Genomic DNA, 16,163 nt, shown 5'->3' on the forward strand with positions numbered 1-16,163 from the left:
TCAGTTTTTAGCATAAATCTTAATTTGAATCCAAATGAAAACTAGGTTTCAAATTAGAATTTAGTTTCTTCTATAGCTCCATTCATAGCTGCAACAGGCATGCCTAGAAAAATGAATATTTTCAAAGAATTTACTTGTACATGTATTATACATATAATTTAAATATTTTATTTTATTTATCAAACTTTAATACACATAGAAAGTGTAAGTGTAAATAAAAATTATTATGAAGAAGTTTGTATGAGTTAGCTATGGAAAGTTGCTAGGTAATTTTATTTATCAACTATAACTGCAGATCTAAAATTAATATTTTTAATATTGCTTAGACTGAAGATTGCCTCCGTGCTAACATTCAGCTGATCCTTGAGAACATACCAACCTATAAAGTTAAGACCATTGAGTTTGTTGATGAAGAATATAAAAGTAATGGTCTGCAGCCAATAATAGAACAGATTGGTGAAATTCTTGCTGATTTGCCGTTAGTACAATCGGAGTTGTTATTAATATCAGACGAACCGATTGTAATGCCATCTACTATAACTGTAGAAAAAAAGAAGCTCAGTGGAGAGTCTAACGCAGTGTTGTTCATAGGAGCTAATCTATTGAAGAGGAACATGGTATGTATAGTAATAAATTATGGAATATTTATCTTAATTATTTATATATATCTATCAATGTCTTATTTTATGTAACTTTACATTGAAAAATGAGGCAATATTTTGAATCGCTACGCTAATTACGTTATTAAAATAAATAATCATAGTAATAGATAATCTTTCGAGAAAAAAAAAACTAAAGCTTCGGTTCAACTTTCCGATAAAAAAAATAGATAGATAAATACTATTTACGAGTATTGCATGCTCCACATTCGCAAATTACAGTAGTAAATTTATTATAAATGCAAATAATTACAAACAAAGATTATACTGAGGATTTTTAAATACTTATAGAGATATAATACGCACAATAATGTACATTTACATATATATTTACATAATTTATTAGAATATGTTAATCAAGAGACTATACGAGTATGTATATTGATTATCTGGAGTATACTGGTCATCTATGTGGTAATTAGATTAGGGAGAGGTAGATTAGAGAAGTCAAACGAGAAAGGTCTTTAAAGGAAAGTACCATCCCTTTAAGATAATAATAAAAGTATTTCTGTTAATATAAATATAATTTCGTAGATATTAAATGAAGCAGCAGCTACTCTTCGCGACAAGTGCTTTATTATAAGCCGTGAGAAAGATCGCCCAGAATCCAACGAACAATCTGACGAGTATGAGTTAATAACTGTCCAACACGTTGGAACAGAATACATAGTGCTTTTGAGAAAACGTGTAATGAAAGTCCAGAAATATGAGTGTATTCAAATAGAAGCAAGAGATGAAAATTTCTCTTGGGTGGAAAAAGTGCAAGAGAAACTAAGAATGGGGCAAAGAATAATATTGTACAGTCAGGGAGAATTCATCAATGGACTTCTTGGTTTTGTCAATTGTCTAAGAAGAGAGTCAGGCGGTGAAATTGTTAGAGCCTTTTTGGTCTCTGATCCCACTGCTCCTAATTTTAATCCAGAATTAAAGTTTTTTAAAGACCAATTACAAAAAGATTTAGCAATAAATATTTATCAGGAAGTAAGTAAATAATCATGTTTATTTGTATTTTCTTTGGGATTATTTCGAATTATTCTATTTATTATAGTCTAATAATTTGTAATCAAAGACAATATTATGAATACAGGGTCAATGGGGCACTTATCGTCACTTGCTGCTCGGAAAATTAGACACAGTTCATGCTGACCACGCATTTGTTAATACTTTGACTGTTGGAAATCTATCAACACTAACTTGGATGGAAGGTCCAATCAGAAAAGATAAGGCTTTCAAAAATCCAGATAATGTACTTGTACAAGTAAGTAGGTATAGTTTAATACTAATGTTATTTATTTAAAATGTCGCTATACCTATTTGCAGGTGGCTCAGGGCCGTTCTTTATTGCAGTCTATGGGGTAGGCTTATGTTCAGCAGTTATGGCTGAAACGATGAGGGTGACGATACCTATATACGCTATCCTTATTGCTAGTCTAAATATTACTGACACTTAGGTATAGTAATTATTAGAAAGTATTATTAGTAAAATTCGGTTCACGTGAGTTCCGGACCGTTCTGCTATTGTCGTGGTATATGTATATTCAAAAATTTTCTTAGTTCTTAATAGAAATATAAAGGCGTGATCCTTTATTTCTAGTTTTAATTTCGTACATTAAAATGTTTTTGTTGGCATTAAAGGTGTACTGCGCGGCTGTGAACTTCCGTGACGTGATGACAGCATCTGGCCGCGTGACGCGGGACGCTGTCGCTCGCGGAAGACTTGCACAAGAGTGCGTGCAAGGATTAGAATTGGTTGGACTAACACCGAAGTGAGATTACTATATACTTCTCTATATATCCAAGTACTTTTAATTTTCCCAATCAATATACTTTTCGATCCCTAACACGCTTTAAGCGTGATATACTATAAAATAGAATTCTCTATATATGTATTTTTCCCAAAATTACTTATCGTTACATAAATAGAACCCGTAGTTCATAATACTTTGGCACCCCTCATTTTACACTGGTCTTGAGGAGTCTAGTGTTATGTAAATGTAGTGCTCGATATTTTACGCTCCAAGATGGAGCAACACGCATTGTTACTTTTCGGTAGAGGATCCAGCTGAGTCATTCAATCTCTATCTACTGATAAGCGTCTCCATATTTAAAGAGTTCGAAGCTGCATTACAACTTAATTGTCATTCCATAGTGGTTCTCGGGTTATGTGCATTGTGAAGAATTCCGGTCTGGCCAACATGGTAAAAGCTGACAAGAACCTTTCTTGGAATATTCCTAAAGAGTGGAGCTTTCAAGAAGCGGCCACCGTGCCTATTACGTACCTCACTGTCTACTGCTCCATAGTAAGTTCTAAAGGCTATTTAACTAATAAAAATAAATGTTCATATATATATAATAACAGTTAATATATTTAAATGACAGTTAGGGTGATCTCTAAAAATTTTTTATACCACTGAGGTGGCAAACAAGCATACGGCTCACCTGATAGTGACGTCATTATACGACTTTTTATACTGATGTTTTTTAAGATCATGAAATAAAAAAATGCTCTTACTGTTATATTTCTCTTAGGTTATAGTGGGTCAGATCCAGCGCGGAGACTCGATTCTGATCCACGCGGGTAGCGGCGGCGTGGGGCAGGCTGCCATCAGCGTGGCGCTTTACTATGGCTGCGAGGTCTTCACCACTGTTGGTACACCGGAGAAGAGAGCACTCATCAAGAAACTGTTCCCTCAACTCAAAGGTATATTACTAAGGACTTGAGTATAAAATCATATGCAGAAATTGATAACAAAGCCGGACCATATTTTTCGACTTAGCCATTTTAACACATTGCCATTTTCAACCGATTTTAAAAAGAAGGGCGTTCCCAATTCGGCCGTATTTTTTTTATATTTGTTACTTCATAACTCCGTCAGATCTACTTCTTACGATGAACGTAACTAATAATACACTATCAACAGACAGTCATATTGGAAACTCCCGAGACACGTCGTTCGAGCAAATGATTTGTAAAGAAACAAACGGCAAAGGTGTGGACGTAGTGCTCAACTCACTCTCGGATGACAAACTTCATGTAAGGCCAATTGAAAATCAATTTACAAACATTCAGTTTTTTTTTAAAGAATAATAAGCAGCTTTTATTCTCGCAGCAAATACCCATTGAACCTAAAAATTTAAACAGCTTTATAAATATTACAAAATATACTGTAACACCTGTGATAATCCCCATGTGCTACCATCTGTGTTATTTTAGGACTTTTAAGCGATGACCGCAAACATTTCTGAGAACTAAGGATTAATGTTTTTGTATCATGTAATTTTACTATCATACACCATTCTCTAAACCAAAACACAGCCGTGCAAGCACTGTAGACTGGTAACAGAAATACGAATGTTAAAGCTATTATCCAAACAAGTGTATTATAAAGTCTTTCTCTACTAAAGGCTAATATTTTCTGACAGGCATCTGTAAGGTGTCTTGCCTACAGAGGCCGATTCCTCGAAATTGGGAAGTTTGATATCAACAACAACACGCTACTTGACGTCGCTCCCAAGGAAACTTCATTCCACGGCATTATGTTGGATGACATTTTTGACCAACCCCCTGAAAATATAAAGGTTAGTTCATTTCTATTTATTTAATTTAATAAATGGTGGAAAATCTGCAACTTTAATCAAATTTGTATCTTTAAACTTTGTCTATGAGAATTAGGTTTATTAATACATATTTTGTATATAATATTAGGCTGTGATGCATCTGTGGTTTAAATTTTATTATAAATGAGCACTTTAACGGTTATATAAGTCTTAAAGTTTATAAGGATGGATGGATTTGCTACTCTTTCATGCAAAAACTTCTAAATGGATTTAAATTAAATTGGGTATATGGATAGTTTATACTCCAATTTAGTACATAAGATGCTTAATGTAATTAAGACTTAAAAGATATGGATAGCGTAAGCTATAATATGATATAAAAGGCATTGAACGCTGAGATGACTTTAAACAGAGATGAACGGAAGACATTGCATATTATGTCAATCTCTATTGATATGGGTTGAAGAAATGAAACTTAACAACTAAATATCATTGTTCTGTCATCCTAATAAATACTAAATTGCACTTGAAAGGATGAAAGGATTTGAATCAGATTTACTAGATGGTAAGTGATTATGAAATGTATCTGTGTTTGTCGCAGGCTTAACGCAATTTTATATCTAACCTGCGGTCCACACTATGCCGGCACCGTGTCACGATTCTCTTGAAGGAAACCAAATTATGCTTAGCAGGAAATATAGAGATATTTATGAGCGTTAACAAATTTTGCAAACCGAAGTGTGACAATGTCGCAATTGTCTGAAAATTTTCATAAATATTTTAACGTTTTTAATTGTTTTCGACTGTTTATTTAAAAATAGCTTTGCTAGCGTACTAAAAAGTTAATCATAAAACATATTGTATTTCAATCTACCATGAAAATTTTTGCACCAGCTACATATTTTGCTTCATATTTTCGAATCATCAAAATCCGAATTTTAAGTAACAGCTTAGTAAAAATATAATTGATTGTTTAATGTTTAGTTCACTAATGGAGCACTTTTTAAATAACCAATCGGAAAGGTTAAATAATGTTCAATTGTTTATTAAAAACGATAAATTATTGTCACGTTGTCATACTTTATTATGAAGGTTTCTTAAAGACTTCTATTGTATTTCACGCTAGCAGAGTCATCATCATCATCATGGATTAGAGCTAGTCATATTATGTACATATATTACAGATAAATAACGATTAAGTGCCAGCAATATAATGATTATAATATAATAATACCTACGTTCAACAGAGGGTGCATGAGCTTTTGCTTACCGGCATTGCGTGTGGAGTTGTTCGCCCTTTAACGTACTGCATATTTGAAAAGAATGAAATTGAATCTGCATTCCGATATATGGCTGCTGGGAAACATATCGGGAAGGTGAGAATTGAAATTTTTGATTAAACAGTACTTGTCTTTTGTATGCACAATTAATTTTAATTAAACAACAGATCTTTATGTAGTATTAATAATATATAATATATTGTAATTATATTTATATAAAGAAATCCAAAAGAAGTATCAAATAAAAAAGTAAGCAAAAAAGAAGTAAGTGAAATCTAATCAAAACCTCCTTTAGCCGTTACGGTAGATTGAAACGTTAATTAATTCAAATTATAAACATAGTAACCTATATAGCTGTAAACTTTATTATGTTGTCATTTTGTGAGAGAAATAATTAAATAAATAAAAAATAGTTTTGAAATTTTGGTAGATTTGTTGATATACATATTTAAGAAATGTGTTAATTATTTTAATTTTGCTGAGCAATTGAAAATACCAATATTTAAAAAGGTTTAAAAACCGACCCTAAAAATTACAGGCCCATATCTCTTTCCACTGTATTAGTAAAAATATTAGAAAAACTAGTTAAAAAAAGGCTTTAAAAACATTGAGATCAGCACAAAGTTCTGCATGAAAGATAGTTTGGATATAGGAGACATGTAACATCCGAATAGGTAAACTAATCGATGACGTTATACTAAAATTAAATAACAAAAACATAATTATAATAATTGGACTATTTCTAGATTTAAACTCTGCATTTGATATGGTGAATCATCACATATTATCTTGAAAGTTGGAACATTATGGAATACGTAACATAGAATTAAAATAATAAAATCATGCTTTGACAGTAAATAACAATTTGTTGAAATATTTCTATCGTATAAAAATCTAATGAAAAAACATATAAATCTTATTTGAAAAAAACTAAACGCGGAGTACCACAGGGTTTGATATTAGGACCTATATCATTTCTTGTGTTTACTAACGATTTCATTAAGTTTATCTAAAATTCTATTTCTAATATTAATTTAATAGCATTTGCAGATAATACGAATGCCACAATTGTTGCTGAAACATTAAAAACTTTTAAAGTTTTTAATGTTTCAGCAATAACAGAAATTTGGTAATGAAATTTTTCAACAAAAAATATACATTTTATGAAAATTAAATATCTTTATCTTATTATTATTATTAAATATCGTAATCTTTTACAGTTAATTATTATTAGTAATTATTGAAAATAACTCGACATGTACAAAAATTGTAATTACCTGTAGTGTGTTGGAGTTTGATACCTGTAAACTGTATGTAATAATAAAAAAATAGATAAATTAAAAAATGCCGCGAATAATTTAAAAAATAATACAAAAAATACAAATACACTTCTGTTTAAGTCGATCACGAAATAAAAAGCTATTATAACTGTACAACTAAAGAACGAAACGATAAATTTACTAGAAATTGTTTATTTCTTAGAAGGGTACATAGATTCCTTTTTAAACTGGAAACCGGAACTAAAAGAAGAGTAGAAAATTCCATAAGTTCTTAAAATTGTTTGTATATATCAGTAACACTAGAAGAACAAGTGATACGTGGAACTATTTCTATTGCATACTAGAAAAAAAGACTTGTAACATCAAATTCAACCGAAATTTTAGGGTTGTTAATTATTGTGCGCGACTTTAGGCTATAAAAGTATTTAACAATTTACCTATTTACTTGAAAACTATTTATAATGTTATTTCGTTTAAAATTCGATTAAAAGCATTACAATTGATTAAGTATAATAATATATTATGTATAAAAAACAAAAAAAAAATAATGTGTGAAATAATTAATCTATTTACATACTTGTGTTGTTTATATAAATTACAAAGTAGACTGAATATAATTAAAAAAAAAACCAATTTGAATTGTATTTGATTCTAAATGAAGTGTAATTTTAATTTAAAATTTTTGTAATGTTGTTATATAATATCTATTTTATACAATATATTTTGTGCTTTGGATACATAAATAATTATTTATAAAACCTTTCTCTTCACTGACTATGAACATATAGTAAAAACTACTAAGTTTAGAAAGCTGAAATTAGGAACATATATTTATTTTATAACGTAACTATCTGCTAAGACAGGATCTTTGAAAATTGGGAAACACGTCATCATGTATGCAGAGTCCAAAACTTTAGCTAGCAACAATATAATTTTATTGCTTATTGGTTGATATAGTGACATTTAGTATGGTATCTATGTATATCTCTAAACATTATTTGCTAATAGTTCTTCCTTCAATTAACAGTTGCTCATTAAAATCCGGGACGAAGAGCAAAGTGACGTGCCCGTGAGACCAACGTGTATTCCTATTGAAGCTGTTCCCAGGTATTTCTTTTTGATAACTATAATAAAGTTATTGCAAAATCTAGTGTATTTGCAGTTATAGCTTTTAAATATTTAAGTGATCGAAGATTTTCTTTTTATCTACAATTTTATTACAATTTTGCATTATTATTCTTTCAATTATGTATATTTCGTCAGGTATATGTGCCATGAAGAAAGTGTATACATCATTGTGGGTGGTTTAGGAGGGTTCGGTTTAGAATTAGCGGACTGGTGCATCTTGAGAGGCGCCAGAAAGGTTTTACTAACATCTCGCAGGGGTGTCAGCAATGGTTACCAATCCACTAAACTAAGGTAAACTTGTAAAATCATTTACATTATTATCTATGAATGGTTGTATATATTTAATTCAAATTAGTTTTAGTTAATCAAATTTTATTTAATTTGAGAAACAAAAAGTACAATTAACAGATAATATAGAAAATATTTCATAAAAAATGTTTAGTAATCAATAAAGTTTCCACTAATAACTATTGCATACAGAGTAGATATGGTTCAATATATAGCAATAAAAAAAAAAGTACTGAGATGCAAATACTGTCACATTGAATTCTTCATATTATTCCTAATTAGCTTTATATACAATGTAATCGAGTCAAATCGAGGTAAATATATCAATACTGCTTAATAATTTATTGTAATTGATACAAACGCGAAATACAAATGTGTTTTCAGCATATTATGTCTTCATATAAGGTATACTAAATAGTGGTAAATTTTAAATTACATTAATAATTATATTAATGTTTAACTTTGGAACAATTAAAATTAATATTGATTCAAAGAAAAGGAGAGTAAATATGATTTCTCAACAGTTTATTTGTACAAATTCTGGATTAGATTTTTTTCTGGATTAGATAGGATAGTTTTACATTGATTCATGCGTGTAAAGCCGCAAAATATAGCAAGTGTCAAACAATATAAAGTATATTAGCAATATATTACTTTTCAATATGATTATAATTCGTTAAATAATATTATATATTCTGTATAATGATGATGCATGATAATCATGTTAATATTATTAACAGGAGTTGGGCATCATATGGAGCTGATGTTCGAATCTCTACTCATGACGTTACAACTGAAGCCGGATGCGAAGAATTACTCAAGATGGCCAACGAAATGGGTCCTGTTGAAGCCATCTTTAACCTTGCTGTAATTCTTAAGGATGCTGTATTTCAGAACCAAACGTCCGAATCGTTTAAAATATCATTTGGACCAAAAGCTCTGGCTACTATGCATTTAGATAAACTCTCAAGGAAATTATGTCCGAGTCTGAAGTAAGTAAAAAAGTCATTATATTCTGATTGTACAAAGAGTTTGATTTTAGATATTTTGATATTTTTTTTTTCATATTTATCTATCTTTACCGCAGGCCCTTTATAGACAGACAGTTTGAAAAATTTAAACAACAGGTTCCATATTACATAGACTATAATTAGTGGTAATAGTACCAATTAAAAAAATATATTTTGTATACTAACAATTTCTCTTTAGAAACTTCGTAGTATTCTCATCTGTATCGTGTGGACGCGGTAACGCCGGGCAGACCAATTACGGTCTTTCCAACTCCGTGATGGAAAGAATCTGTGAACAAAGAAAAAAGGATGGATTGCCTGCACTAGCCATACAATGGGGTGCTATTGGTGATGTAAGTACATATTTTAACTAGTCGTATTCATAAATCAATACAACAAACATTCTATATGCTAAGTTAATATTGGCTTAACATTGAACAAGTCTATTTACAAATATCTATATATCTTTTTAGGTTGGTCTCGTAGCTGATATGCAATATGAAGATGTGCAACTAGAGATTGGGGGTACTCTGCAGCAACGCATATCATCGTGTTTGTTGGCTTTGGACAAGTTCTTGAAGCAAGATGAACCTATAGTCTCATCTATGGTTGTAGCTGAGAAAAAAGCTGGCAGTTCCAACTGCGGAAACATTGTGGAGGCTGTAGCTCAGATTATGGGTATAAAATATTATAATTATACGTAAATATTATATGGGTAATACGTAAATATTAATTTGTAAATTCTTCTTACTTTATTTACTAGATATTTTCTTTACAGGAATTAAGGATCTGAAAACAGTGTCACGACAAATCCCTCTAGCTGAATTAGGCATGGATAGCATGATGGCTGTGGAGATAAAACAGACTCTTGAGAGAGAGTTTGAAATTTTCCTCACTGCTCAGGATATCAGGACGCTAACTTTTGCTAGGTAATATATTTAAAATATAAAATAGCACAGTGAACACATATAAATTAACGCTTCATAAAAGTAGTTCTTTATATCGTGATAATAGAGTATATTTTTGATTTCTTATCACCAGGGTGTAGTAGCAGGCATCTTGCTGTAAGAAAATAATGACAATTAAGTCATATTGTTTAAGTAACTACTATAACCCCAACATAAAATATTAGTACTGTGAATTAATAATTATGGTCATCTTTTAGATTATTGGAACTATCAGCACAAAGCGATAACGCGCCGTCTACATCAGTAGCCACACGAGTACAAAACGACGCTGCTGTTGGTATGAGAATATTTTTTAGGAATTTTGGTGAAGAGAAATTTGCAAATGAACCACTTATCCACATGCCAACTTTGATTAGTAATGAAACAGGGGTGAGTTATATTAGATTATTTACAAGACTTTCTTGATAAAAAGCACACGCCTAAAAACAACTTGAATCTTGTAATGTAAATTGGATTCTCATTTTCGAATTTAGCCTTTTATTTCATGTATGAATCGGACTGTTGTATAACAGATTTCACGGAAAGACCGAAGCTTTCCGACGTGAGCAATAATGGCATCAAAACAGTCTTGGTATATATGTATGTGGCCTCTATTGTGTATATGTTTGTTTAAGAGGCAATTGTTCTTTATTATCCTAATCATTGTTTTGAAGTTATTTCTATCTAAATGTAACAAAAATTTTAACAGTCGTTGATTTAACACTGTCACGGTCAATTCAGTTGAACTTCTGATAATTATTCTATAATGCGGCATGTAGGCGTATAACGTATTTACTGATAAATTATTGTAAAGGAAGAAATATGTGAATATTTATGAGTTTTTCATTTATTAATTAATAATAACGTGAATTGACGTGACAAGTATTAATATAGACCAATGAAAATTTAATATAAAATTTAAATTGCTGACTTTCAATTGTATTATTGTTTAGGAAAAAGAAGCAACACATGCGACAGAGAATGTAATGTTCATGCTGCCAGGATTAGAAGGTTGCGCTGCAGCCCTGGAGCCGCTGTCCCGTAGCCTCAAGATCAAAGTGTGCGTGTTGCAGCTCGGAACTGAGCATAGGAATGAGAATTGTGAACAGATGGTGGACAGACTGTATCAGGTAACTCAATCAATAAATCTGTAATTGATTTAATTTTCTTTGCTACTACTTTTCAACTGTTTTCTACTGAAAGAGTTGCTAAGATACAAAATATGACTCTTAAAGTATTATATGTAGTTATATTTTTATAAAAAAATCTAGACAGTTTATATTTGCTACAAAAAGTCATTTTAAATCAAAAGTTTTTTTTGTTATATCTTGGATTTATACTCATGACAGTTATCATTATTTATTTACAATAAACAATTTACTAATGTTTCATATATAAGGTATATTCATGATAAATTATAATTACTGTCAATTAATATTAATCACGTGTTGCAGTTGGCGATATCTAGACTGGTACCTGGTACTAAATTTTGGCTTCTTGGATACAGTTTTGGAGCCATGCTTACGTTAGATTTAGCTGCAAAACTGGAAAGACGAGGTAAAATTGTTACTTTACGTGTTTACAATTATATAGGTAATACGCTACAAATAACATTTTATATCTGCATTTAGGTGTCACTGGAACAGTATTCTGCTTAGACGGTGCTCCTGATTTCCTTCTGTCTCTTGCTGCTGCTGTAATAAATTATAAGAATGACTTCCAACTGCAGAACAGCCTTATTTGTAAGACAATCGATATCGTATCACCAAATAATGAAATTACTGATACCCTGATGGAGAAGCTTAACAAAATAGAGGACTATGATGAAAGAATCAAGTATAGTATCAGCGTGTTGCCTGTGCAGACTAATTACTCTAATGAATTTATTGCATCAATAGCTAAGGTGTGTTTCGACCGTATGAAAGTTGTAATCAATTATGATACTACGAATGTTAAGAAGCTAAAATCACAGATTGTACTTTTGAGGCCAAGAGAAACACCTCCATTTGTAGTTTGCGAAGACAATTATGGCCTCGACAAGTTTAGCGAGAGCCCTGTCACCGTACACTTTTTAGATGGTAACCATGTCAGTATCATTGAAAATAAAAACGTAGCTGATATTATTAATAATGTTATTTATAATTCTTAACGATGTGTAAAATAGAAAAGTGTTAACTCAAATCATATTTATGCTCTTGAAAATGGTTTGAAGATACATACCTGTTATGTCTGTCACGAAGTTTTAAAGGTTAAATTTATTTATTTTGTATAATTTGCATTTTTGTAGTATGTAATTATGGAACTTTATATGATGATCATGAATTTTTTAATGACATTAAATTAAATTGGAATTTATTGGCTGTAGGTTATAATATTTATTGCCTGTTTATAATTTGTATTCGTTGTAAATTGTCATATTTTAGAATATATTATAAAGAGTCTGCAAGGCGTAGTGTAGGAGAAAATAGGGAGTTCATTGTTACACGCTAGAACCGGAATGATCGCGCATTGAACAATTTCAGAGGAGTTTCCTCCGTACGCTTTGGTTGTGGATTGAGTTCTCTGTTGAGGTTTTTACTAGAGACTGTAGTATGGGGTCGTTCAAAAAGAGTGTTTTAAGATATAGCAGCATCAATATGCTATAGTGACCGTATACCATCAGGCGGGTCGTACACTGTTTGCCACCTTTGTGGTATAAAAAAATTATATTATACTTATAATATCAAATACCTATATATAATTTACTGTGAGTTTTTAAATAAATATTTTATATGCACTGTGTAACCTTTTATTTAGCTAACATAGAAAAATTAATTGTACATTTACGAGAGGGAGTAAACAAGTTTTGTATAAAACAAAACTTGTTTACTTGGGTACCTCTGTCCCATTCGTGTTTCTATCGTGAAGCAGTTGTGGTTACATGGCTGTGTTTTGGTTTCAAGGGTGGGATATGGCAGTAAATTTACATGGTATAGAGGAATAACACCTGAGTCCTCAGGAATGGCAATGCATGGGGCGTATCATGGGCGAAATAGTATACTCTGTTATGTCCATGGTACTGCTCATGTCTATAGACGACGGTTACCACTTTACATCAGGGCGTCAGCTTGTTTGCCATTCTAAGGTGTATAATCGACCATCCACACATCGAGTATAATCGACTTTTATACAAAGTCTCTCTCGATATTAGAATACTTTTCAAAGAATCAGTCAAAGAAAACATTAAAAATTGAATGAATGAAAACTCTTTATTATTTAAAGAATATTATTTAGAAACATTTTAAAGAATGATATAGATTATAAAGATTAATAATATGTACACAAACAAAATAAATAAAGCATGATAAAAGTACAATAATGGGTGGCCTATAACCTTAGTATGGAGAGGAATAATTAAAATACTGTCTGGTCAAGACGCGACAGAAAAAATAATAAGACTAAAAAAGGGAGGAAAACAGGTTAAAGATAAATTTAAACGCAGTATAAACAATATAATTAAAAAATATACTTACACATATATAATGCCTATAGGCGACGGTTACCTCTTTCCATCAGGTGGGTCGTCAGCTTGTTTGTTATTCTAAGTTGCATAAAAATAATAATATGAAAAAATAAATAAACTGCCACTGTGTTAAGTTAATTGGAAGAAATTTGCTTTAAGGATTTGTTATTAATATTTTATTATTATTAATTTATTATTATTACAATTATATTATTTTTAAATTCTTGAATTATTTATACAATTTGTCAGCTAATTACGACATTATCACACTTCGGTAACTAAAAGTACGGTAAAGTTCGGTAAAAAAAACGCTCACCTTGAATTATAATTATAAAAATAAAATTATTGTAATGACTTTATTTGTATTGATAATGAACGTGTAATAAATAAATCGCTTCTTATTATTTCGGATCGTTTGTTCATTCATTTTGAATACGCACCGACCACTGTTGCTGATTTGCTCTACACAGTGTCCAATTTACAAGTAACTACGTAAATACGCGTGTCGTCGAACTTTAAGACTACGTGAATTTTAAATGATCTAATGAAATTTAATGGCTTCGTGAACACAACAACAGCGACAATACACAAGTATAAAAAATATATTTGATAGCCTTTACATACTCTCAATAATTTATAATAATTTTAAATTTACGAAAGTTTTACAAAACTCGAGCAAGAGAGCTCAGGAAAATCAATGATTTATTAGTAGTGATAGAATTAATATAGGACCAATCGTTTGTAAAAAAATATCCTGATATCGTGTATCCTAAGATTACATAGACGCACTATGATCTAAACGTATGCCTGCCATACAAAAATATAAGCGTATTCGAACTTCCTCCCACAGTCGTAACTAGGAGGGGGCAGGGAGTATTAAGGGGTAATGCCCTACCTTAAAATGAAAGGCTCCAAGAAAATTAGACAGATTCGCATTTTCGAAGTCACTTAATTATGGTTTCTGCCTTACCAAAAAGTTCTTATGCCCTACCTTAAACATGGGACTAGCTACGACCTTGCCTTCTTTTTAAATTTGCTACGAAATACTCTTGTTCTTCTAGTTGTCATGTCCTCTTGTAAAACAATGTGCAACGTGCAGGTTTCATTTAAATTTTGAACAACCGTTGTATCCTATACAACATACAAAAACATAACACAATATATGCAATAAAGGACATGTATAATGGCAGTACCATTGTATATCTTTAGGATTTAGATTATATAGATAGAGCATGGAGTCTCAAAAACGGGTCAACTTTTTGTCATTTAATTGTCAAATTACCTGACTCGTTTTTTTATCAGTCTTCTCTATACTTTTGTACATAATGTATCTTGACGTATTTATATTTAATTATTTAATAAATAAAATAACTTTTCATACAATAAAAAGACGCAAAAATTGTTAGACAAAACAAATATTGAAGTTATAAAGGAATCACTCGTAACTATTTATCACGCAATATTGTATGAAAAAGTTGACCCGCTTTTCTCGAAGCGTTTGTATGGAGACACTCTATCTATATAATCTAAGCTTTAGCCTAGGCAGATGTACCATTGTATCTATATTCACAAAAAAAAAAACCTTTCAGATATGCCAAACATCAATCCTTGGAAAGTGTTTGAAGAATCTAATAAAAAATTTGGATGGAAACGGAAACATGTAATGTATACAAGTTTAAGGTTACCGTGTAGAGGTTAATTCATTCTCTTAGTAATTGTATTTAGTGTTTATTTCTTTGTTTGCTAATTCACAACAATAATACTTTGGAAAATTAGATTCTATCACCAATTTTTTTACATACATAAAATGTACAGGGTGTACGAATAAAAATACATATTTAAATAGATCTGTCTGATTATTAAGCATTTTATTATGTGTGTTGACATGGCAATCACTTCCTCGAGCTAACTCATTCGAGCAATGTTCTACACTCAATTTCTTAGAGCACAAACGAGCGCTCTTAGATAGACTATTCTACAATATTGTACGCGGATGCATCTGATGGCCCATCTGATGAAAAGTACTAAGCGTCGGCTACAGACATGAGTATTATTGATATCACAGAATACATTTTGACGTTCATGAAACACCACATGCGTTGCCGTTCTTGAGGACTATAACGTACTCTATAATTAATTACACTGCCGTATTCCATTCCAAAATACAGCCATATATATGCACAGCTGATTCATGGCAGAAACACGAGTGGTAAACAAGAGTATTATTTCTCTTACTCTATGCTCTTTGTTCATTTGGAGTCTAATATTGGGGCATATTTCATAATTTAATATAATAACTACCGGTTTACTTTATGTGTACCTTATTTGGTTGAGAAAGCTCGACTAGTTTAGAAACCATTCGGGACTCTTAATCTTAAGCCGCTGTGACGTGAGCGCGTGCCTGACTGTGCGTCTCGACCCGCTAAGCGCGAACTATACGAGTTCATGGAATCATCACACATAAGAAAGAAGGCCTTCGTAATCTTCAGGTATGAGTGATTATGGGTCCCG

General features: G+C 31.2%; 1 protein-coding gene across 1 annotated transcript in view; it reads left to right on the forward strand.

Annotated features, from left to right (window-relative positions):
- LOC113514917 (fatty acid synthase-like) overlaps positions 1-12,901 on the forward strand; it is a 32,308-nt gene extending 19,407 nt beyond the window's left edge. The window contains exons 23-41 of the mRNA XM_052895988.1: positions 327-617; positions 1,194-1,640; positions 1,747-1,917; positions 2,295-2,425; positions 2,809-2,959; positions 3,189-3,360; positions 3,581-3,693; positions 4,083-4,238; positions 5,465-5,593; positions 7,805-7,884; positions 8,041-8,196; positions 8,934-9,185; positions 9,403-9,556; positions 9,677-9,881; positions 9,982-10,132; positions 10,369-10,540; positions 11,104-11,280; positions 11,605-11,707; positions 11,782-12,901. Of these exons, the coding sequence (XP_052751948.1) occupies positions 327-617; positions 1,194-1,640; positions 1,747-1,917; positions 2,295-2,425; positions 2,809-2,959; positions 3,189-3,360; positions 3,581-3,693; positions 4,083-4,238; positions 5,465-5,593; positions 7,805-7,884; positions 8,041-8,196; positions 8,934-9,185; positions 9,403-9,556; positions 9,677-9,881; positions 9,982-10,132; positions 10,369-10,540; positions 11,104-11,280; positions 11,605-11,707; positions 11,782-12,299 (3,729 nt within the window). The 3' untranslated portion in view covers positions 12,300-12,901. The remainder of the gene's footprint in view (positions 1-326; positions 618-1,193; positions 1,641-1,746; positions 1,918-2,294; positions 2,426-2,808; positions 2,960-3,188; positions 3,361-3,580; positions 3,694-4,082; positions 4,239-5,464; positions 5,594-7,804; positions 7,885-8,040; positions 8,197-8,933; positions 9,186-9,402; positions 9,557-9,676; positions 9,882-9,981; positions 10,133-10,368; positions 10,541-11,103; positions 11,281-11,604; positions 11,708-11,781) is intronic.
- Positions 12,902-16,163: the final 3,262 nt, after the last annotated feature.

Source organism: Galleria mellonella, unplaced genomic scaffold (assembly GCF_026898425.1).
Source record: "Galleria mellonella isolate WM207_F2 unplaced genomic scaffold, CSIRO_AGI_GalMel_v1 utg312, whole genome shotgun sequence".
Lineage (NCBI taxonomy): Eukaryota > Metazoa > Arthropoda > Insecta > Lepidoptera > Pyralidae > Galleria > Galleria mellonella.